The sequence below is a fragment of the Corapipo altera genome, unplaced genomic scaffold (genome assembly GCF_003945725.1).
Source record: "Corapipo altera isolate COAL_440 unplaced genomic scaffold, ASM394572v1 175, whole genome shotgun sequence".
Classification (NCBI taxonomy): Eukaryota; Metazoa; Chordata; class Aves; order Passeriformes; family Pipridae; genus Corapipo; species Corapipo altera.
Window position 1 is genome coordinate 2513601 of NW_020884942.1, and position 25181 is coordinate 2538781.

General features: G+C 43.8%; 1 protein-coding gene across 1 annotated transcript in view; it reads right to left on the reverse strand.

Annotated features, from left to right (window-relative positions):
• Positions 1–10939, reverse strand: part of AMER3 (APC membrane recruitment protein 3) — a 37807-nt gene extending 26868 nt beyond the window's left edge. The window contains exons 1-2 of the mRNA XM_027661941.1: positions 10807–10939; positions 960–3998 (exon numbers count right to left, since the gene is read on the reverse strand). Of these exons, the coding sequence (XP_027517742.1) occupies positions 978–3977 (3000 nt within the window). The 5' untranslated portion in view covers positions 3978–3998; positions 10807–10939 and the 3' untranslated portion in view covers positions 960–977. The remainder of the gene's footprint in view (positions 1–959; positions 3999–10806) is intronic.
• Between the last annotated feature and the right edge of the window lie 14242 nt (positions 10940–25181).

Genomic DNA, 25181 nt, shown 5'->3' on the forward strand with positions numbered 1-25181 from the left:
ACTGAATGATGTGTTAATAAAGGGTATGGAAAACTGACAGTCTGTGGCTCTTAACTTCATGCAGACCCTAAAAAAATGTTGCTCCCTGCAATGGGAGACTTGTTAGTGGGCAAGGTCACTTCCACAATGATATAAATAGCCAAGTGGGTGGCTGACCCTCCACAGACTTGAAAATGTAAGGATGTTCTTGCCTCATGCAGAGAGGAACATTGTCCTTTTTAGTTTGTGCTGCTTAGGAAGCCTTTAGAGATGACCAGAAGCAGACACACTACTGTGAGCAACAAGAGCCAGAGAAGCGTTATGTTCCCTGTGTCCCTCTGTTCAGTAATGAGCTGTTCCTTAATTCTCTATCCTGGCCTTTGCTGTAGCCTCCTCTCCTCTTCCACCACCTCCAAAGGGATCTTCTCAGAGTGCCAGGGCTGGGCAGAGTCCAGCCAATCTGTCAGATTTGGCAGGGCACATGATAGAGGATTTACACAAGTTTTGTACTTCTATAAGAATTCCTCTCAGCAGCTGGAGGACAGAGGAGTTCTCTGCTGGCACAGAGTTAGAACAGTGTGTACAGATGGTACCTGCTCTGGGCTGAAGCCTCACGTGACAGCCAAACCTGAACTGGCACAATGGCTGAGTGCTTCATCTGCTGTTTCTTACTCTATGCCAGAGGACAAATTCTGGATCTCCCTATACTATGGAAGTGTGGTTCAAGGATTTTCAAATGCTTGAGGTGCAGCACAGCCCCTATAATCCTTCTCTTGAGAAGCCTGTCAAGCCTTGCATATGGAGCATGCCTTGGCTTCAGCTCTTCCTGAAGATTGCAAGATCCCTGGCTTTCTTGTGTGATCCCTGCGTAGCTGAGAGACCCCGAATACATCAGACAGCTGCTGTAAGTGTCTCTCAGTGGAAAGGGAACAGATGTTACTCATTTCACATTTAATATCACACTTCCTGTAAGCACTCACCTTCTCCATGCAGGTATGTTACTGATGGCTCCTCGCTGTCACTGCTGTATCCGGGGCCACTGCCTCTAGGAGAGGGGACAGAACGCTTCTTCCAGCCAGGCCCTGGCAGGGGGTCTCTGTGTAAGCCCAGGGCCCTGAGCTGCGCTGCTTGGCCTCCTGGAGCTGCAGCGAGTCAGCTACAGAGACAGCAGTGCTGCCTGAGAACGTGGCAGGTATGTCTGAGCAGACAGAGTTAAAGAGAGGTAAAAACGTTGGTCTGCTAAGAGATGTTGCAGAGGCAGAGTCACTTGGGCTGAGACTGAAGTCCTTTAAATAGGAGAGCGCTTGATTATCTAGCTGGGCATATTCAAAATTTATCTTACTTCCAGTGACCTCATCGAGGATTTTTGCTTTACTTTTCTGATCTTCAGAGCAAATTTGCTCCCCATTTTGCTTCAAATACAGACTGCTGGATTGTAAACTTGTCTCGTAGTTATATTGGTTTGTGCTAGGAATACTGGTGTATTCTGGATTTTGAGCACTGCAGCTGCATTCATTTTGCAACAATAACTTGTTTTTGTACCGAGACATCTTATGAATGATACTGTTCATTTCATTCCCGATGTATTTGTCCTCCAGCTGCTTGTTTTCATAGCTGATTTTTAATGATGCCACCTGTGTTACACAGTGCTCTAAGAGCTGCACTATGTTAGTGCTGCTCTCTGTTGGTGTGGGGCTAATGTAGCTCTGGAAGTGTCTGAGGGTGAGAGGCTGCGGTGGTTTGTCACAGGAAATAGAGAGAGAGTGATACACTGGCTTGTTTCTGTCCTCCCTCTCAAGGGGATCTAGGAGTGAGGTTGCAGCAGTCTTGTAGGAGTAACATGATTCTACTTCGTGATTATCATCTAATGAAGGATTTTCAGAGCTCTGGGAGCCATTCTCTCTGTTCAACTTTTCCGGCAGTGGGTTTTTAGCTCCAGATGTCTCACACCCCAATGAAATTGCCACCTTCTCGTTGTCAGTTGAAGATGTCTGCAGGTTGCCTCCATTAGCCTGTGATTGTGGTGCATAACTTGATGATCTGGTGGTTTCCACAATCCCAGGCACTGTAGAAAAATCCTTGTGGTGACTCCCTTCTCTTCCTTGGAAATCCAGATTAGATGTGTTTGGGCAGGACTCCAGGTTGTGGTCTCTTTCAGCAATGTTTACTGAAGAGGCCTGGGCTGTGTATTTGCTTTCATCCAAAGACACACATACATTAAATGCATTAGAATCTTCCTTGCTTGGTTTCTCCTGCTGAGCTTCTGTGCTCAGTTCCTGCTCTGGACTGGGACTGGGCAGGACTGATGAATCATTGGACTTTTCTGGCTGTGATTGAGGACTCTGAAGAGAGTCAGGGGAGGAAATGAGTCCTGAGTGTCTTCGCAGCCAGTTTATAATCCCCATAGTCAGTGAGAGCTCAGTATCACAGAGCTTTAGCAAGCATTCTTTGCCTTTCCACGAGCTGTGGAAAAACCCCTGGCTGATAATGTCTAGAGTTGGTTGGGAAGCCATGTTCTCCTCAGCTCCAACGTGAAAGCTGTAAATGGACAGAGGGATCTCAATGGCTTGCTCTGAAACAGTTTCTGATGTGCACAAGTCATCATCAAGGACTGGGTTTGTTTTGACTTCATTTGGGTCATAGAATAGCTCATAAAGAGCATCTCCACTGTAGCTGTCTCTTGGGAATCTACCTGGGACACCAGGGGTCTGAGCTTCCTTCAGTTCATCATCTTGTCCAGGAGAGAAGGAATCATAGTATCCCTCATCGCTTGTGGATGTGGATTCCTGGTTTTCACTTTTCGGTGTTTCTGTTTCTGTGGAGCTGTCTTTGGAATTGTCTCCTTCTTTATCAGGTGACACCTGGGGGCTTGTCACCAATATGGCAGCCTGACTTTTAATCTTTTCTGTGTCAGAACCAGGTATCTTCAGCAGCTTCTTTTCAAACAGAGCACTCTGATGTAGCCGTACTGATTTGTTGATGTTGTCCCAAAACTTTGCAAATTCCACAGTCTCATTCTGGCCAGGAGAGGCCAGCTGCTCCACCCCTCCTTGGAAAGAGCCCATGACAGGGCTATCTTTGTGCTTGCTTCGCCTCAGCAGAAGGTCTTTGCTGTTCTCCAGCTCCAGGTGAGCAGAGCTCTCATCAGCAAAGATTTCCCCACAGCCGGTGAGGGAGTCAAAGCTCTTCAGGGAGGCAACATCTTCACACAGGGCATTGCAGCAGTCATAGGAGGAGTCAGACTGCAGTTCACTGTCTGAGCAGTCCTGTGACAAACAATCAGCTGCAAACGTTTCTCCAGTTTTGAAAAGATACTTTGCAAGACGCCCAGGCAACTCACTCTTGCAACCTGGAGAGGACAGGTTCTTGTCCTTCTCAACCAGAAATGTGAGGCTGTCTGGTTTATTTTTTCTTATATGAAATATATCTCTGAGCCCTTTCTTAGATCTCTTGAGGGAAATCCTCTTCCTGGGAATGGTTTTCGCGACAGCTGGTACAAAAGGCATCTGTGGCACAAAGTTCCTATAATCAATCATCTGACTGCTGCAGGCAGACTGGCTGGGGCTGACCACACACTCCTTCTTACTGCTGGAGCTGGACATCCCTGAAAAGCTGATGCTGTTGACAAGTCTGCCCTTACCCTTTCCAGAAAACCCCTCCTCACACGCCCTGCTGCTGGGGCTGCAGTGCCCTGCTTTGTCTGCCTCAGCAACGCACTCGTGGGTTTTACTCTTCCTTACAAGTTTGTAGGAGGACCCAGATGATTTTTCCAGGCTGTGGTCACCAGCTCCATTCTTTGTTGCTCTGGTAGAAAATCTGTAGCTCTTGTGTGTGGCCAAACATGCCAGCTGGACTTCGGCCACACTTTGGTTTCCCTCTAGAGCTACCTTTTTGTCTTTCCCCATCTCATCTTTGTTGGTAGGAGCTGTATGCACTGGTGGCACTTTCTCATGTTGCACACTGGATTTTATGAAGGTCTTTCCTCTCTTGAGCTCCATGCTGCTTCCTCACATCTGTTTCTGGAAGGGAAACAGCAGAACACAACTACTGTGAGGTTGGTGGCTAGCACTTGTAAATTTGGAAAACAACTGGAGAACAAAGGGAGGGATATGAAGCATTATGGAATTGGGTTTGTCTGTCACTGGACATTTCCATCACTGAGTCCTGGTACTGCATGACAAACAGATTGAGAGAAGCTGAAGGTGTGTTGGCTGGAAGATCCAGCAAGGAGAAGACAGTACACATTATGGACTGGTAGCTGAGGGTCAGAGAACAGTTTGTATGTTAGAAATAAGGGGGATTGGATTGAGGATTATGACTTCAGTATGGCTTTTAACAACATAGAGGTCCTGTTCTGAAAGTAGAAGAGGCATCAATGAAAAACAATTCCTGAGAAACTTTACCGTGCAAGTGTGTGCATCAGGGAGGCAGCAGCTCATAAATCTGTGTGTTTGAGGAGGACAGAGAGCTCAGTGTGTGAAATCTCCTGAGAAAATGGATCAAACATTTGACTCATGATGCTCATTTTATAATAAAATAATCCTTACCTGTGAATAGAAAATCCATAAACCTTGGTACTACCCTGGAAATGAGCTGAAACTGAATTACTGGGTTTGCTATGCTTCCTCCTGAACATAATGGAACATCTTCTGCACTACTACTTTTATTGTCAAAAGTCAAAAATGCCATACTGAAAAATCACTGTTAATTATGACAGAAGAGTCATCTCCGATTCCCAAAGAACAGTGTAGCACACAGAGGCATCGGCACGTTCAATCTGCACTGTGCATTGATTAGCTATTTCTAAAAATACTCTAGTACCTCTATCAATGGCAGTTTCAGGCTCTGCCGATATGGTTTGGTTTTGAACCTGGTTTATGTTTTCATAAATCTATTTAGTCATTCTTTATTTTAGCCACGTTGCTTTCAGCTTTCCAGCAGTTTCCACAGGCACGCCTGATCCTTTTCTGCCTTGTATCAACTTGAATATTGAGTAAGTCAGCGGAGTTACATAAAGGTAGGTCAGGGAAGAAGCAAACACTTCCTAAAAACTGCTAGAAAGAACATATTTTTACTGAATGGGAAGCAGGACAGTGACTCCAAGCCCTGTTCTTGAAAGAACATGCTTGGATCTTTCCTTAGTGAAATCTCAGCTAATGATTTATCTTGGTTTGAATTGTTTAGTCATAACTAAACAATTGGAGACACTGAATGGGAGATTTTAAATTCAGCACCAAGCCAAGCCTTTGTACTCCTAAGTACAACTTAAAGCAGTCTTCAGTCTACCTGGAACTACAGCAGCTGTCTGTAGCCTCCAGAGGCTTTCCAGTTGCCAGGGCTTGCTGGGAATGTCCACACTCTGAGCAGCACCTCATAAGATGCAGATCTGAGAATTGTCACCCACAGCTCTGCTCCAGCAGGCAGATCAGTGACAGCCCATTGCTCACAGAAGCTGCAAACTAGCAGGTGATTAACAATATTTACAACTAAATGTAGGTCAGTGATAAAAGGCAGAAAACTTAAGGGTAGAGTGTGAATATTTGACATGCGCTGGAAAACATGGTGGGTGGTGATAGATGGGTGTCTGTCAGTATGATTGAGATGTTGGCACATTTGTTTGCACTTGGGGCTGCGTGTGAGTGTTGCAGAGCATTCTTAATGGAAGCCAGTAAACATTTTACTACACCATCAGGTAAATGGAGTTCACTGATGCTGCGGGAAACTTGTTTTGCATATTTAGAAATAGGTCACTGGGACAGGATTACGCTCCTTCTGAAAAGCAAGGTGTGATCGACAAGAGATTCAGTGTGTAGAACTCCAGCAGGGTCGTGAAAACAATCAGAAATGGCTGATGCAAGACCAGTTATTAATATCCCAAAAATGAAGTCCCTGACATCTGAGTCCTTTGCAAGTATAGAAGTAGGTACTGTGTCCCTGTGGGAAGCTCCTGGTGCTGCTGAGAAGCTCCTTAGAGGTCTGTGACATGGCAAATGTTATGTAGAACTCCTTGAAGTCCTGCAGCTGTTTCTGCCCATTCTGAGTATTATCCAAGGGTCACTTTTGTAGGATATTACATACTTAGGAACTTTACCTGTAGATGCATTAAAAAGGCTTTTAGAGGTGGATTTATTTATTGTCAACTATGACATTTAGTAAAGCTAAGAATTCAGGATATTATTAGATAATCTTTGTAATAAAGTAATGTTTGATCTGAATTGTATCTCCCTTATAAGAAACACAGTGGATAACCAGTCTGACAACTGGGTCTAGACACTTTAGGGCTTGTTCTTCTTTTTTTTTTTTTTTAATAGATTAGATAAATAGTTTTAACATGAAAGCCCAAATGGCCTGAATAACATCTATACTGAGAATATATGTAGTATAATAATGTAAGATATGCTGATGGTAGCCTGTGCTACCTTTTCAGTTTCCTCTGATGAGGGAAAAAGTCATTAGATGACATTTAGATTTTGTGGGATTTTTGTTTGGTTTGGGTTTTTTAATATCTACTATATATTTAGCCACTAACTTTGTATTCTGATTATTTCATGTCTCTGTTTAATCCCATATATTCTTTTCCCTAATATTCCCACAGGATTCATGCCAGACTTAGTATCTAGTTCATTGTGTCATCCTGCTTATTCTGTTTTAAGACTGTCTCATCTTCGAGAATCTTCCACATTAAAAATGTTATTATGAATGAACACCAACAAAAGGAAGACCCTCTCAGTCAATTCTTTGAGGGCTCTTCAGGACAGACCACCAGAGTCTGCAGACTTTTTAAAACATTTGTAACTTCCCATATGATGAGTTCTCTTCATCCTCATATGACATAAATTATCAATGAGCTTCTTCCCAAATACAGAACAAATGTTTATGTGATGTTGCTCTCTTTCTATATCTTAGATATAGACATATATATGTATATAATCTGTATTTTAGCCCTTTTTATTGTAATGGACTACACCATGATATCTATTTTTTGTCTTTGCAGGGACACAAGTTATATCTCTAACCCCAGAAGCTGTACCAGTGAAGTCACAAACAGATTAAAGTGCTGTAAGGGAAAGTTACCCTCCAGTACTTATGTAAAGCTCATCAAAATTCCATGAAAAATTATTCTAGGCATCTAAAAAATGGTACATTTTCTCTGGGATTTCTTGACCCTTACACTCAGCTACACTATTGCCTGTCTGTTCCTTTTTAATTATTCTCCCCTTGAACTTAACTTGCAGTATATCTGTTCTTCCACAGGGATAAAAGACATATGAGGGACTGATTTCCACCTTTGTAAAGGAAATACAATTTGCAATTAAAATCACTGTGAAAAACAGAAACCTGTGGAAACCAGCAGTCGGTCTACTGAGACTATGTTATACTGTTTTCAACAGACTCTGGATGTTTTCTTTGGTAATGAAACTTGACCTCTTTTTTAGTATCTGTGAAATTAGTTGTCCAAAATACATGGGTTTAAATAGAGGACATCGTTGAATCTTGTTCTGGGCTACAGTTTAGTTGTCATTTACAACAATGTTAGGTGCAGCAGCATTGAGACTTCCCATCCACAGTAAACAGTACTTTTATCTGGCTTGATCATACCAGCTTCTCACTTTTAGGATTTCACAGGTGTCTAAGCAGGCAATTAGATCTTGATTTTGGGTTTACACTATAATGGAAATAAGGTTTTGTTTTAAATTTGGATAATATTTCTCATAAAACACAGAGATACATCATGTTCAAACATACACCATCTGCGCAGGGTGTGTGACAGCCTTTTCATAAACTCTGAAGGTTTTACTGTATCTGTGATTCATCTGGAAGTAAATTAGAGTTTTAGAATGGAAAGATGAACACATTCCTGTGGGCTGAGGAAACTTGGTTTTAGGACAGTCAAAGCAATTGCTTATGGTTCTGGGTTATGAGGACCTGAACAAGACTGAATTAGGTAACTGTTCTGGTTAATAAGAGCCATATTCAGATGGCCTAAATTCTACCTAAGTCCAGGTCAACAGGCAAGGGCCAAAGAGGAGTGCAATGGAACCAGATATTCCTTAGGAAAATGGGTGGAAGCAGGATTCAAACTGTCCAAATATTGCCTCTGTCATGTGGGTCAAAGAGAGGGGTCCCATTTGCCTCTGTCCATGGTCCCTGCAGCTTTTTGCCAGGCTCAGCTGTTTACAAGTTTCCTTCTGTGCTGGAATGGGGGAAGCCTTGCTTTGGGTTTTGAGCTGGTGTCAAAATTGATATCTTATATCTTACTAGCTGGAAAGTTTTGTTTAGGTTATCTTCTGAGAAAAGGTAGAATATCAGTCCTCTTGCATGTAGCACTAGGAAGATCATCCGAATGGGAAAGTAGAAGTATCTGCTTCAGTGTGATTGCATGGATAGAAACAATAGTGTTTCAAAGAGGAAATTTAGAGGAACTCTCTGGCTTCGGCAGGTTTGGCTCAAAAATAATTTTGCCTAAGTAGCAAAAAATATAATTAAGGTTCATTTATTCCAAAATCTTATCAAGTGTCTGTCTTGGATACTCTTGTTTGTTTGATGTGCAATTTATATGCAGCTGCCTCTATTGGAGATAGAAATAAGTAAAATTCAGAATACAGTGTTTTTGCAGGGGAGATAGGAGTGCTCTTTCTTTACATTTAGATCAAGCAGGTGGTGGAGTTGGTGCCTTGCTGTCTCTTGTGAAGCAGAATTCTGCATCACTTAGCATCTGAATTTCACCTCCCTCCAAGCATCTTCCTTTCATTAAATGAAAGAGTTTATAAACTTCGAATACTCTTTTAGGCTTTTTAATTTAAAAAGAAGGAAAACCTCTCTTTGGATTGTTTTTATATTTCAGGATACAAGTTTGGAGTGAGTCCAAAATCCCTTTTCCACAAGTGGCTTCATATCAATCAGACTTAAGATGCTGAGTATCAGAGGTACCTTTGAAAATGTTACCCTGCTTTCCCCTCAGAAGCAGCAGCATAATTAAATTTCCTGAAAACATTTATCTGATTTGGGCATTTGGACACGAATTATGCTTAAAATGAATGCATTTGAAGATGAAAAGTTTTTTTTAAATATTTCTTGAGAAATTGTGTGATGGGAAAAGCAAAAAGAATGGAGTACTCTGGGAGGCTCTCCCCTCCTATGCCCAGTTAACATTGGGAGGATTTTTGCTGTGCACCAGTTGTAAATCCTAAAATGCAAAACCAACCAAGCTTGAGGTGGTGAAAGCCACAGCTACTTTCAAAGTCAGTGGACAATACTAATTTTTAATGCTTAGGATCTAATCAGCAATGCATAAAGAACAGCTGGTGCTCCCAGTAAAGTGTGTGGGGGGGATATTTTTTTAATAAAGACTGTTTATTTGCAGTCAAAAACATTAACTCTCTATTTCAGAAGATAAAAGTTAATAGTGGAAATACTTGCTAATAATAATGAACATATATTCCATTCTGTTAATTTGCTTTTTAATTGCAAAGCAGAAAAAATGTCTTCTTGTTCAAGGGTAGTGATACCCTCCCTGCAGTTATTGTAACGCTGTTTTCTAGTAAGCAAATAAATGTAACTGTTCTTCTGGTAAAAACCAAAGAGGATTTTAAAGCAGGGCTCATCTTCTCCCTTAAACTGATTACTCTGCCACTATCTCATCTCCATTATAAAGCAAAAAGAAGAGGGTGGGAAGGATGGAGGATGTAATCAGGGACAGTCATCATTCAGGAAACAGCAGAATGTTTATTTTTAAAGGCGGCTGTGTGACACACAAACCTGCATTGAGATCATGCCTCTCCTCAGGAGGAGTACTCTCGTCATCCTTAGTGCCTGTATGTTATCATTCCCCTTAACCATTTGTCTCTCTTGGCTAACCCAGGATGCCTAATTCCCTGCATATACATTTAGGTCAGGCAACGGCTTTCCATGAAGAACCAACAAAAAGCACATTGGTGGGTTTTTTCTTCAGCCTTAGTTGCGATGAGCACACAAAGTAAAATCTTACACTCCCTCAGTAGAATACTAGAAAGATGTGTCGTTAAATGCTTAATCTTATTAGCAATGTGCTATAGGGGAGTCTGAACCTTCCTTTAAGCCCTGACAACTGTTTTGTGGAGCTCAGGATTTTTCATAGTAAAATTAACCACGTTTCTACTCTCAGCACACTGTCCTGCTGTGTGCTGACAGGAGGGATCCCTGGGGGCACAGCAGCACCCACTGCTCCCCCCAGCCCCATGTGGGGCACCCAGTGCTCCCCCCAGTCCTGCCCATGTGGGGCACCCAACTGCTCCCCCCAGCCCCATGGGGTGTACAGAATGACAGAAAGAGGCTGAGACCATGACAAAAGGAGGCTCCTTCTCTGACAAAACCTCTGCACCCCTCATTCAGTTTTCTTCTCTACCTGAGACTGAAAGAAATGTAACTGCTTAAATTATGCCATGAAAAAGGGGAGCATCAACTCCTGCACAGGGAGCTGTCAAATCATCACTGTATTGCTGAGAGAAGGCAGCAGAGCAAAAATTTCCACTGGGTACTTGAGAAGGAAACAGGGCATTTTTTCTTGCCCTGGCCAGCAGCCTGTTGGTACCAGACAGCAAAGTGTTAATGCTGACAGCTTTAGCTGTCCTCTATAATTTATTGCTTTAAAAGGACATAGAATGCGCATTCATATAAACACAGGCACACACTTGTCAAACGTATGGAAAAAGAAGTAAAAAGCAGTGTTTCAAAAACAAGCAGTCATCCCAAAATCACAGTCCCTCAGAGTGGCTGTGAGTGTCAGAGCAAAGAAAATGCCATTGCACCAGAGCTAACAATAAGAGAGATCACGAAATTCCTACTCACCATGTTTTATCACTGAGCAGAAATCCTCTGTCTCCTTGCTTCTGAGGCTGGTCTTTATCCAGAGGCTCCTGTGATGCTTTTCATATTCTGAGGGGCTGGACCACTGCTGCTCTCCAGTGTTACTCTCCACCCCCTGTCTTTTCCTCCTCCTTCTTCCTTCATCCCCACCCCCTCATTCCTCCTGCTTGTAGCTTTTTTGTACCTTATATAGATTCTAAGCTTCCACATGTAGCTTGATATAGGAAAGATGCTTATTTCAGCTGTCTGCTGGAATAAGGGAAATGCCTCCACTGCTTTAGGAATAAGAGCCCAGAAGGTAAGCTCAGGAGTCCTGAGCCAGCATTTTGGTTCCCCTCTGTATGACTGCTTATTAAACAGGGAGGAACACATCCAGATTAATTTCATTGCTCTTGTTCTGTTTTGTTTCTGACTAGGATTCAGAAAAAGTGAACCTAATGTGTCTTAGTTTAGTGAGAAGCTTCACTTGCAGTGTGCGCAGATTATTGGACTGTGCCACCCTTTGTATGGTTTCTGCTAATGCTGAAGCTGGAGGGGATTTAGTGTGGGAGCAAAGTGGTGTAAAGGGAAAGAGTGAATATTTCTGCTGCCCAAAGCTGGAGTGCCTGGTGTGAGCCTCATACTGCCTACCACAAACCCCATTTATCGAATTCTCCTTAAGGTCAGCCCTGCTTCTGCTTCAGTGTGCAGTGAAGGGAACATCTGATATTACAATCTGATATTACATCATTCTTTGTTATATCTTTGTATATATATCTCTTCTGTCCCCACATCACAGCAGAAAGAGACAAAAGCCTTAACCTGCTACCTGTTCTCATCTTCCTTTTCACCATGTGCTTGAACTGAACCTTGGAGACGGGGGAGGGAAAGAGCTTGAACTTTTGTGCTGCCTAAGCTTCTGAAGCTGAAAATTCAGTCTGTTAACTTAAAAGCAGGCAGAACGGAGTGCTCCTGCTCTGAGTGTCAGCCAGTAAGCCACTCAGGTGCCCCCGATGGTAGAAACTGGAAAATTGCATATTGGACAAACACTCCTGGGTTCAGTCCAACCTGCAACAAGTAGAAAGCCCACGTGTGACTTCACCAAAAGACTGGTGGGAGGAAAGAACAAGCTGTGAGTGAATCCTACTAGCTCTGGCAAGTAGATTAAAAACAATCATGAGAGGAAATACATTAATTAGAAATAGATTTGATGTTTTTTATTCTGCGTGAGATATTTGTATTAATATAGGAGAAAGCCTTTCTTCATGATGGGTATGTGAAGCCACCAGGTTTTCATCCTTACTCTGCAGTGATGGTGCTTTTGAGAGCCCCCACTTTGTGCGCTCTGTTTTGGAATGAGGGAGCCTATAAAACCTTGCAGTCCTTCTTTGTTCAAAGTAAAATCAAGGCTTGTTAGAAATGGTGATGAACATGAGAGTCACCGTTGTCACCTGTGCCCCAGGTGGCCAAGATAGCCAATGGCACCTGGCCTGTATCAGCAGTAGTGTGGCCAGCAGGACCAGGGCAGTGACTGTCCACTTGTACTCAGCGCTGGTGAGGCCACACCTTGAGGGCTGGGCTCAGTTTTGGGTCCCTCAGTGCAGAAAAGACATTAAGGTGCTGGAGCGGGTCCAGAGAAGGACAGCTGAGATGGTGAAGGGTCTGGAGCACAAGCCTAATGAAGAGCAGCTGAGGGAGCTGGGAGTGTTTAGTCTGGAGAAAAGGAAGCTCAGGGGAGACCTTATCACTCTACAACTATCTGACAGAAGATTGTAGTGGGGTGGGAGGGTTGGGCTGTTCTCCCAGGTAACAAGTGACACTATTGGAAATGGCCTCAAGTTGTGCCAGGGGAGGTTTAAATTAGATATTAGGAAAAATTTCTTCACCAAATAACATTCGTCACCAAAAGCAGCTTCTGTGATGAGAGAACTTGAGGTTTTAGGATGTTTACTTCAGGATGCCTATATGGACAGGCAATTCCATCTTTAGAGCCTGTTATTTTGCTTCATCAGGGAAGTGGCCTAAATCCATTGGCCATCCATAGCCATAGATATCTATAGTTATCCTTGGCCATATCAATCCATAGCCATAGCCTGCATTGACCTAAATACCAGCCTCGTTGCATGCAATGGCAAATGCACAGTATGTTGAACAGCAGCTGACCCATGGTAGCCTTTATGCATTACAATACAGCGTGTTTTTCCTAAACAGTTCTCAACTTGTCATTCCCTGAACCATCTTTCTCTGCTATCACTTTGTTTCAAGCTATTTCACTGTGGCTGATGATCAGCTTGGCTCAAAATGCTGGCCATTGGAGAAACTAATCATCCTCTCTGATTAATTCTGATTAATTCAGTCTGTCCAGAATTGTTTTGGGCATCAGTGGGCATAAAAGGGAAGGGAAATCAAACCCTGTAAATGAGGGGCACATGGCACAGCTGCCATCTGTTTAGCAGATGCACACAGCCCTTGGCATGGGGAGTAAGAAGAGGACCCTTGAGGGAAGCAGGACTAAGGAATGTACAGTCCCTGGAGAGGGAAGAGTAGGACAGCAGAGATCTTTGGTATGAGGAGGACTGGGGAAAGGAGGAGGAAAATCCACATAAAGGGCAGTGTGGAAACACAGGGAGGGAGATTTTAGATGCAGCAGCCCAGCCTCCCAGGCCCTGTAAGCCTGTGCCTCCCCATGGCAGAAAATGTTTGCATGCAGTGATGCAACAAACAACTGTTAGCGTGAGCAACTCACAAAAAAACCCAAGCTGTTCTATTTTTTAATTTTCTACCATGGAAGAATGTAGCAGATTCTTTACCCTGAGACTCAGAAGAAAGAGCTGAAATAGCTCTATTTGTTTCCAAGGAATTGCTTACAGAATGAATTTGACCCGGGCTGTTTCCTGCCGGTGAACTAATGAAGAGTCTAACATCCCCAGTCCAGTTTAGCTTTCTGCTAACATCAGGTTAAACTTAATTATTCATGGATTCTTATCACTATTTCTTGGGTTTGCTTGTCGAAGAGAATTGGTAATGGATATGGAGCTTTTTCTCCAGACTGCTTCCGGAAGACTGCCCTGGGTTGAAGGGAGCAATCTTTGCGACTTATCTGACAGCTTCCCAGGGTTTTCATTAAGTTAATTGCTTCTCTCTTCTCAGTTGCTTGGTGAGCTAGTTTATGCTGCAAATTTTAGGATTGTGAGTTGCTGTTAATAACATCAGTACTTAGGATGGAAATAGGAGGATTTTTATCCAGAGATTTCTGCAAGTGTATTTCCCTCACTGTCTCCTGCTGTTTCCCTGTGGGGCATTGATGTTAAGGTTTGCTGCCAAGGAAATGAGGTGGAGCAGGTAGGGTCACAAAAGTAAAATATGATATTAAAAAGCTTGGCTGTTCTGCCTTCCAGCCAGGCCTCCCCACTCCAATAGTGATGTCCTCAGGGACAGAGAGGAGCACAGAGTGCCTCAGGAATGGGACTGATCAAATTTTCAGTATTGCTGTTCCAGGGACTATGGATGGCTGATTGTGAACTGCTTGTTGCCTCAAAGAACTAAAAGGGCTTTTGAGAAAAAAAATTAAGTGGTGAGGACATTTTTCCAGCTGCCTTAGTTGGAATAGTGGCTGCCCTTAAACTTTCTGTTTTAAACAAAAAGCTCTTGGGTAATAAATACATGTCTAAAAATCAATGTGGAAAAATGTGCTGCATTAAATGCTATGAAGAACTACATCAAAAGAACTCTTTCATGAAATTATGAAGAAATCCCAGGCTCTGGAAACAAGGCACAACACCTGGGAAGGACATAAAACCCCAGGGACCTGACTACAGAAATGTTTAAATACAGGTCACATTTTCAGAAGTTTTTCCATTCCAGATATGCCTGTGTGTCATAGACATCTGTCCAGATGAGGCAAGAATACCTCTGCTGCTGCCATCTCAAAGGTAAAATAATTATTCAGCATAAAGTGTGGGGATGGCAAAATGTGCTATTCCACAGTGCAACCTATAAGCAAAGTTTCCTCAGCTTCTGCTGAGGAAGTTGCTATTGTGATGACTTGAGGGCAGACTATAGGAAATTTTTTATGACTGTTTTGTGTGACTTGATTTCCCTGCTTAATTTTATATTGCTCCCTGCCCGAATACATACAATGAAGTGCTCTGAAGGCTTTGTTAAAGGCTCAGTGAGGAAACTGATAAAAGAGATATATAGGTGTAAGTAGCCACAGATACACAGCTTCACATAATAGATACAGGCCATCAGTGAGGCAGAAGCTGTTTCAGTGGCTCTCATGGCACAGCTGGGATCAAAGGAGGACTAAAACCAAAAAAACTTAGATAGGAGCTAAGTGAGTAGTCAGTTGAGTTGGTGAGGGTGAGCATATTAGCACAGCAGGCTCAGGTCTAAACAGAGGGACAGGGGCATATCGAACTGTGAGCAGGACAGGCTGGTGCTGCCACTGCCACTTGTCACTGCTTGTGTGCTTTTATTTCATATCTTAGCGGAAAACACAAATGGTGTGTTACACAGAAACTGGCTTGCTCACACTGCAGAAGATATACCTGTCGCAGGATCTTGTAAAGGAGTCCTCATGGGTGGTATGGGGGCCAGAGCCAAATCATAAATCCTGTTCTGAGGGAAGAAACCTCTTGGTTGAGGGTAGTTGGTCAGTCCTCGAGGAAAAAGAGCACTACAGCCAGTTTGTAACTGCAACAAGTAACACCTTGCTGTACATAAAATCCCACTGGTCTGCCAGTCAGTATCTAAACACAGGCAAACAAAAGGACACTTGGAAGGCAGGTGAGAAATGAAGCCTTTGAAACCACCAGCAGTGCAGTTGGTAACAATGTGGTTAAAAACGCTTCTGCCTGATTTACTCAGCGGAACATGCATTTTGGAAATAAATCTATGTGTTTGATTTGTGTTCTTAGTGGCAATGTCACAGACAGTTATGAGGTGGCAAGTCGTAAATCTCAGAGAAGACTAAAATACATGGTTCTAAATGCAATTTGTTAGCAGACCTAGAGATTGTGTTTGGCCATGCTTGTTGCTCTTGTTCTCCTGCCTCCCACATGCTCAGGTGGCAGTGGCCAACTCCAGAAGCTTCGTGTCTGCTGCTGCCTGAGCAGCCATCACAGCTGGGAGGGGAAACCTCTGTGTTCCTTGAAGTCATTAAGTGTTGTTTATGGTAGGAGTATGGCATTACAGGCAAGGCTCTTGTGGTACTGAAATATGACCAGTAAGGTATTTTTGTAGTCACAGCAAATAAAGCAGGAAACCTGAAAGAACTCGGCGTCTGACAAAGTGCTCCATTAATGTATCGTGAGTATTGACAGTGCCAAGGTCATAATTTGGTTTGCAGCTACACGAGTAGATTTTAAAATGTGATATTTTATGGGTCTTGTAGCTATTTAGAGAGGAGTGATTTGCTGAGTACTATTCCTTGGGCTTTGTCCCTTCATAGCTTCAACTGTTGCCGTCGGTCTGCAACAAAACAATCTCTCCCGGCAGTTTGATTTTTCACAGAGGGGTTATTAACATTTCTGAGCCAGCTGATGTGCCCAGGCAGTACTCAAGCATATTAAACTGTCACGTATTTCTCCTACAAAAGTGCAAAAGCCATTTTTGAAGCAGTAGCTGAGTGCCAGCACAGGGCTGGGAGACAGTTCAAGGATAGCTGGGAGATGAGCTGGGCTGGGGCCATGAGATGTGTTAGGATGAGGTGGATACTCTGCTCTTCATTGCTATGTGTTGAGGAGGATGGTAAGCCTGTGAAAGAGGACACTTTAATCTGGGAAAAGAGATTCAGAAATTATTTTTCAGCTTTAATACAGAGATCACAGAATCACAGAATGCTTTGGGCTGGAAGGGACCTTAAAAATCATCTTGTTCCAACCCCCTGTCATGGCCAGGGACACCTTCTGCTAGACCAGATTGCTCAAAGCCCCATCCAACCTGGCCTTGGGAATGGCAATTTCTTGCCATACAAACGCACTTCTACACCCTGCACCTTTGGAAAGGACTAGCGTGTTTCCAATAACTCTGTTTCTAGGCACCTGGCTTGAAACACCTTGCAGGGAGTCTAACTTCTCTGGAAAATCAGACACTTTAAGGTGCTTCAAAGCCCTTGATATGTTGGGATTTTACTGTAGAAAAAAAAGCAGCAAGAGACTGCTGAGTTTGCAGAGTTTGAGAGGAAGGTGTATGAAAGAGAGCAAAGTGGGGAGTGCTGCTGACTGCATGGTCTTGGCTACATAGTCATTTGGAGCTTGGCAGTGTCTCAGAGAACCTGGTCCTTTCAGAGCTGACAGAAGTGGACAGAAGCCAGCCACAAAATGAGTTAACTTCTTCCTCAGCTCATTAAATGAGTTGCCCAGTCAAGAATGAAGTCTAGATTCACACGTAGGTACATGTGTTGTCACAGAAATGGTATGAGGATGACAGAGAGATGGGGACCTTGGTTTCTTCCTTTGTTGCTTTGGCATGAAGTTCTGTACAAAAACTGTTGCTGCAACCCCTCACACAGCGTAGGGCAGGGGGTCTGTGCTATTCACCCTGCAAATCAGTCACAGGAGTGCCAGTGCTGCTGGCTGGGGCTGGAGGAGACAGATTTCCCTGCCTTTGGCTCTTTCCTGCCATAGATGTTTTCCCTAATACCAGCATGGATAAAACCCAGCTAGTCTGCTCCAGATTGGGAAGCATTGCCCCAGTAATTAGAAATTACCTAAAATAACAAGGTGCTGCCATACCTAGGTAGTGGAAGAGCCAAGGTAATATGCAGAGAAGGATGAGTCAGGGAGGAGGCTGACTCTGACCTGCTGTGATGCTCTTCCCACAAATGCTGCAGCCCATGGCAGTGAGGGGAGGAGTGGGCAGCCAGGTGGGCAGGAATCACCTGCTTTCCCAGCAGCACCTCCCAGGTGAGTCTGTGTGCCTGGCACGGTGCTCCCAAGACACCTTGGTCAGGGCTTCTCTCATAATAATATTGTTTTCCCTGTCCCATAAAGATCTTTCTTGAACACTTGAACAGGTATTGGAAGTTGTGAGTTTTTTGCTTGATCTACCTGATGTGTGCTGCTGTTTCCATGTGAAATATCTGATGTAGTTGTGATTATTGAGGTGCTGGCCTGTCACATCCCTTCAGTCTCCAAGGGTGTGAGATGAGCAGATCAGCAATGTGTGCTCTATTTCAGAGTTCTCCTCTTTGGCAGGTCACGGGAGGACAAAAGCCTTCTGTGGAGATGACATACCTGTCAGACTGTGGTAACTCTCAGCACTTTCTGTGAGCAGAGGGATAGCAGAGCCACTGCTGAAGCAAACAGGCATAATGACACTGCATTTCAGCACCCCAGCAATGGGTTACTGTGTGTGTGCCCCATTCAGAGCTGGGGACATGGCCCAGGATGGGAGGCAGGGGAAGGGGGTGCAGCTCCTGCACCTGCAGCTGGGGCCTCTGTGGTGTGTGGGAGCTCCTGGGGCCGGGGCTGCAGGAAAAGGGCTGCAAAAGGCCCTGGAGCAGCTCTGGGAGCTCTCTGGGCCTGTCCCTGGTTGTGGGCAATGTTTATATAGTGCGCTCAGGCAACAGAACAGAAGGGGGGAAGTGTAGTCAAAAGGATCCGGGAAGAATAGCTCTCAGTTAATAAGCATCTGAAATATTTCTAGACAGAAAAAAATGTTTAGGCAAATGTGAGGATTTATTTTTTCCATTAATTCTTCGGGCTTTTTCAATTTGCTGGTTGAATTGGGCATAATTTGTATTAATATATGAATTATTATGCTTATAAGAGAGATGCTGGTTGGTTAGAGAGCAAACTACACTCTCAGACACTGCATATTCTTATTTAATATAATTGTGGTTTAATTTGTTTCATGACAGAGAAAAAATGAATAGTTGAAGTCAGCTTTCATGGAATTAAGTAATTAGTTGCAAAATCTCAGAGAACTTTTAACAGGAAAATTTATAACAGTATTGTAGCTTCTTTTTTTTTAATTTTCAGATCATAAAGACTTATGAAATCTTGTTCTTTGTCCCTACCTTTTAATAACTTCTGCACCTAACAACCAGGTTAGACTAACTTGAGATAGTGAGAGAACTCTTAGAAAACGTTACCTTTATTTAAAGGTTTCATGACACTAGGTAGAGACAGGCTGTGTAAGTGCCTCCAGAGGGGAGAAAAAGTCTGGAAAAGGAACTCTGCTTTCATTAGAAATCAGAAAAGCAGCACTGCAGGCAGGTAAACATCTTAGATAGCAAAAACAGTTGATCAACAAGATCCCAGCAAAGTAGGCTTTGTTACAGTGCTTGAACTATTACTGGATATGTGAATCAGTGGGGGGGAAGCCCCTCTGTTAAGTAAATAAAATATGAGAAAATGGTAAGAACTTAAATATGACCGATTTTCTTGTACTTTTGGAAACCTAGTTGTTTTCCAGATTCACAGTGGGGTTTACAGATAACCCTACAAGTGCTGTAAACCCCCTTCTCACCCTCCTCACTGCACAGATGGGTGAATTAATCTGAGGGTCTCTGAAGGGATGCCAGTATTTCCTGGGCTATCACAGTCATTTGAGCAGAGAATCTCACTCAGAACACTCGATATTTCTGTGAAAAATTACTGATTACCAGCCAGCACAGCCATCTGATTAATTCAGTCCAATATCAGAGATGGAGTGTCACATATATACTAATGCCTTTCTGCTCCATCACACTGTGCTGGCTCCGAGTGTCACTGGGCCTTTTTTGAACTTGTATTAATGAGAGCAGCAACTGAGAAAAGCTTTCTGAAGTCATTAGTCAAAAGAAATTAATTTTAGGGCATGCACAATTTTGTTGCACAGGAACCTGCAGCGTGACAGGCTTGATTTCTTGCTCCAAAGGCTCTCCCGGGGATGCTGTAGTGTCTCAGCAGGGAAGCATTCATAAAATGTATTTCAGAGATGTAACAGGCAAAGGTGCCTTTGTTCAGGCTGTTGTAAAACACTACCCGTTTTTGTTGCACGCAAAGAGAGTCCCCACTAGATGGCCCTGCACATCCAACATTGGTTGTGTGTCCACGTAAACACGGAAACAATTTCTTGGCTTTGAATTTATTTCAGTGTTTGTCTGTGATTTGCATAGGCCGAGCTCTAGGCTTCTCCAGTCCAGAGATTGATCAGCCCAATATCTTGCTACATTAAAATACCTTGTCTTTTTTTACTGTCAACCTGTACCCATAACACATATGCTTAAAATTCTGCCTTCTCATCTATGGGAACTATACAAGTCGCTGTTAAATGTGCTTTTTATCCACACATAACAAATTGAAACCTGGGACTTAAGGCTGAGGTTGTCATGCATGTCCATGAACGGGGGAGAAAGCAGTGATATTATAGCCTGGTCAGTTGGTTTGTTGCACCTGTTCTTCTTAAAATATTTGCATCTGGCAGGGCTTCCTAAGGGGAGAAAAACACAGAACTAAACTTTTGGAGGATGTAAACTGTCATTATTAACATTTAAAGGATTGCATTAATCAACCTCAGCTTTGATCTTGGTCAAGGAATTTTGTGAGAGATCCCCTCTGATTATTCTGCCTATCACGAGCCAACAGGAGGCCCTTTTTGGAGGTGTCTTCCTTGGTGTATGGCACAGAATACTTCCTTGCATTTGTTCCCCCAAGCCACTGCTTGTTTGTCCAAATTACACCTTCTGTACACCTTCCATTTTGCTGATGCTGCCTGGCATTAAATTGCCGGATGCTTGACACAAGTCTCATCTTCCTGCCACGAGCTCCATGGAGGTGAACTCCTCTCACACACAACTTTTTCGGTGCTGCTTATTCCCAGAGGACGACTCACACCCCAGGAGGGGCACACGGCCCCCGCAGAGCGAGTGAGTGAGTGAGCCTGGTGGGGGATGTGGAGCACGGACTGTGTGTAATTCTGCTGCTGTGCAGGTGCTCGCAAAGGGACTTTCACCAAAGAGTGGCCAGGAGTTAATGCTAAACAGGTTCCTGATGCTGACTTGGTGCTTTGTGCACAAATGGCAACTCACAGCACCTGCAGGACCAAGAGAACAATTTAAGAGACGAAAACAGGCCTGAGGAGGAGACCAAGGTGTTGCAGGTTTGGGAAGACATGAAAGCGAAAGTCTTCCTTCTTATTTTGTGAAGTGACCCATGGACTTTGGGTCTTCAGCAGCTGTAAAATATTAAATAGGTTTGGGGCAATTTGAATTAATGAGTTGCTTGGCAGGAAAATGGCAAACAGTGGTGTAGGGTACTAACAATTGAGGCTGGTAATAAGTGAATTAAAACGGTCACTAATAAGATACATGTAGCTGCCATTCATCAGGCACTGCTCAGAGGGGTTAAAAGTTCAAATTAAGTGATCATGACTTTGAAAAACAAAATAAGAAAACATATCTTAAAGTGTGCTTTTGTGAGTAGGTAGAACTGCTGGGTTCACTAGGAAGGAAACGCAGCAGGGTAACAAGAATGACTGAATATTGCTGTGGGACCTAGTGAGTGCTCTTTGTTTCACTGTGCTGCTTCAAGGTGCTGGAATCAGTTTTTCTTGCTGAAAAGGGTGGTGTTGCTAAATGGTATTATGATAACATAATGAGAAATCAGAGCAACTAAGTCTTGACAAGGCATCCGGCTCGAGTTAATTAAAATAGAGAAGTCATACCATGGTGCCAAGGGAAATAGTAAAAGCACAGATGGGGAGATTTGATTACTTACTGAGGATTAGTGTGGTTAGTGCAGGGTCTTAAAAGGACAAAGGGACAATCTGGACAATCTCAAGGCTGGAAGCTTAGAAGCTTAGAAGAGACGTGGGCATGTGAATTGCAGAGAAAATAATTTTAAGCACCACTACTGGTGTGAAACTGCGAAGGGAAAGGCAAGCTTTTGGGTTAACCCAACATTTTTGTAATTATGGGAGTTGATTCTGTGAAAAAGGGTGCCTGTACGCAGTCTCGGCTCATACTGTAGCAGTGCCAAGCCCACGTCAGATCTGATTGACAAAAAGTTATCCTGAGACAAACTGTTCCCAGTCCAAGCCAGTCTGGTCCATCCTTTTCAGAGTTTCAAGGTAGATGTGCTTCCAAGTGCACCTCAGCACATCAAGGGAGCTGAACCTTGGAGGTGCCAGTCACAGCTCTGCTGGGGTCCAGCAGCAAGAACCCATGTGCTCTGTCCTGGAAGGGGAAAAATGCACATGGTAAGCAGTGAGGTGACAGTGGCTTTTCTGTTCTGCTCACAGCAGCCATAATCCCCTCCTGTGCAGTCCCCATGAGAGATCATAGTGCAGAAATGTAAGTAGATCAGATGCAGGTGTTTTGCATGCTCTGCCTGGCCTGAGAGCCCAGAGCACACTGAATTAGATGGCCATAATCTCTCCTTCTCTGCACATCCTCTCGTGTTTGTCTTAATTCCCCCATAAATTCCAAGGCATGGTACACAGCTGTCTTGCATTTGTTGCTGTTTTCATTGGGACTACATGAAGATGCAGGAGGCCTGGGCTGGTCAGCTCCTGGGGCAGGATTGTACAGAAAAACCATTCCCTCCACCATCCCCTCCACCCAAAAAATACCTAGCACCCAACCAAGTAAAAGATCAGAGTAGGCATGGTATTTCCCTGAGAAGAGGAAAGGGATTGTCTGGAGTCAAAAAAAGGAAATTCCAGAGGAGATTAAAATGGAGGAAAATTTCCAGACTAGGAGAGGTTCTCTGAAAAATAAATAAGGTGCACGAGTGTAGGAACATGTTTCTTCTCACTGTTCAGCTGGCCAGATGCTGCCTAACCTCTGGATGGCTCTGTCAGGTTAGAGATTTTCTGGTGCCTAGACAAGGAGCACAGGCTGCTTGTTTCTGAGGCTACTGTACTAATTGAAAACAAAACCAGTAAATTACTTAGTAGTTCAGAGCAGCTTTTGTCAGGCCACTTGCTGAAATCAGTGCAGATCCAATTATACATAAATTATCAGAGAAGCTGGTGATTTATAGCATGCTAAAACCAGAAAGGACAGTACAAAGGGTGAGTAGGAGGAGCTGACCCTCTTCCAGTTCATTTACAAAAACTAATACCTTCTTATAATTCTGTATCCCTGCAGACACCCTGTGAGGCTCCCAGGACCCCATTTTGAGTCTGACAAAGGGAGTTAACCTACTGCAAGCTGTTCCCCAGCAGGCTGAAAGGCTTTGCATGGTGGGGGGAAAAGTCCCCAAGCTGCTGTTTATTGATGGCTAATCATGAGACAGACTTCTCTCTATTTTGGGAACAGGAAGAGTGTGCCTGGAATCTTGCCAGTGAACAGCTTGGGGTGTAGCCTCAAGGATCCTTACCTTCCTCTGCTCTGTCCTTACGTGCCGTTTCGCACCCTTCAGGGCTGAGGTCACTGCTTCTGTAATGTTTTTAGCAGAGTGTCAAGGTGAGACACTGGCTGTGAAACCAAATGTAGACCACGTGGCAGGCAGCTCCTGTGTCAGGCCAGGCAGGCAGCAGGGGTTCAAGAACGTTTGGCTTATGTGACAAGCCTGTACTCCCTCCAGTGAACACAGGCTGAAAGAGTCAGGGTTGTTCAGCCTGGAGAAGAGGAGGCTCCAGAGAGACCCAGTGCCTAAAGGAGCTACAAGAGAGATGGATTTTGGACAAGGGTATGCAGGACAGGGCCCTGGGCAATCTGGTCTAGTGGAAGGTGCTCCTGCCCACGGCAGGGGGGTTGGAACAAGATGGTCTTTAAGATCCCTTACAACCCAAACCATTCTTCAATTCTGTGATGCTGGTGGTACACATTTGAGGCTGTGGGAGCAGGAGGGCTTCCCCTTACACCGACTCCTCGGCTTCTCAGGCTGCCAACAGCACAAACAGCCTTAGATGTGTGTTTGTTTCGACTAAAAGTGAGGATTAGTGGTGCATTTTAGAAACTGAGTCACAGGGGGTGTTGACAGCTACTGAAGAGGTTCACAAATAGTCTTGGAGACTTTTAGGACAGATAGCTGGGGATGAAAAGTGACACTGTGTGTCTCATTTTCACTGTCACTTCAAACCTCCAATAGCAGGCAGGAGAGAGAAATAAGAGAAATAAGCAGTCCTGGCTCAGAAATGGATGCAGGAGGAACTGGTAGCAAATGAAGAGACACAAGGCAGGGATCGAGGTGGCGTCCTGGGGGATGGCACGAGTAATTCCACAGCTGCTGTGGTAGAGCTGGAGCTGCACTGATGTAACAACACTCGTTTGAATAGAGCTCAGGCAAGATCCAAAATGAACAGAATATTGTGGGCTTGCCAGGGAAACCAGGTGTTTGAAAGGGGAAGGGGTCATGGGGCAACTGGTATTGGGGTGAACACCAGAACATCCCCAGTGCTTCCAGGAATGGGAACTGCACAGGAGGGTGTGCCCCTGAACTGCCCCAGAGCATTGCTGTGGGACTTCAGTGAGAGGTCAGGGCAGTTCTGATCTCATTCATCTCACAGCTTGTTAAAATGGCTCATTTAAAGGGTCTGATAATTCATTTAAGTTTTCTTCCTGTATATGTTGTCTTGAAGCTTTTGTGATCTATAGTAGTTTTGTACATATTTATATTCCTCTTAGTTGCTATCCATTGCGCTGGGTGGGCACTGAAATGTTTTCTTTGGAGCAAGACACTGCTGCTTCATGGGAGGAAGAAGCAGCTCAATTAAAAGAACTTAGAAATTTCTGAGAAAATGCTGAGAATGGGTTAGAAAAATAGGTTTTTTTCTAGTCATCCTGATAGCTGTAACTATAATGAACTCCTACAGGACAGGCATTTGCCTGTGGATAGCTGAGCTATCTCTGAGCTACCCAGAGGTATTTTGGAGCTGTTGTTGGCTCTGGGTGCTGCTGAGGACAATAATAAAGGAAAGAAGAGGATGTATTTGCTCTGGTGCTTCTCATGCACATCCTTTAATGAGCTGGAATTTGGACTGGAGAAGAAAGAAACAAATAATTAAACTAGAAATAAAATTAACTTGGCAAATAAAATTAACTTAGCTTGCTGGCTGCCTTCAGCAATGTTCTCTCCTGCCTCCATCTCTTCCTGTTGTGAGCTGTAGCTCTGCCAGTCTGGTGAGAAGGTCTGGACATACCAGGGGGTGATGTGCACTCTGCCTTGTGCCTGTGGAGGTCACTGGGAGAGTAAGACTGATGTGGGCTTACATAACCCAAACAGTGGTAAAGTAACATCTTGTCCCCCAAAAAAACCCCTCTCTTTTCTTTACAAGTTCAGAGCATTTGTGTTCATATTCCTGCCCTAATGCTGTTTTTGTGCCATGAAGTCTGAATCTCAAGTGTAAAGGAACAGGGAATTGGTATGGAAATGAGTGGGAGTGTACAAAGCAGAGTGAGGCCTCCTGTGGAGAAAATCTAATTTTTAAACACCTGTGCTGAA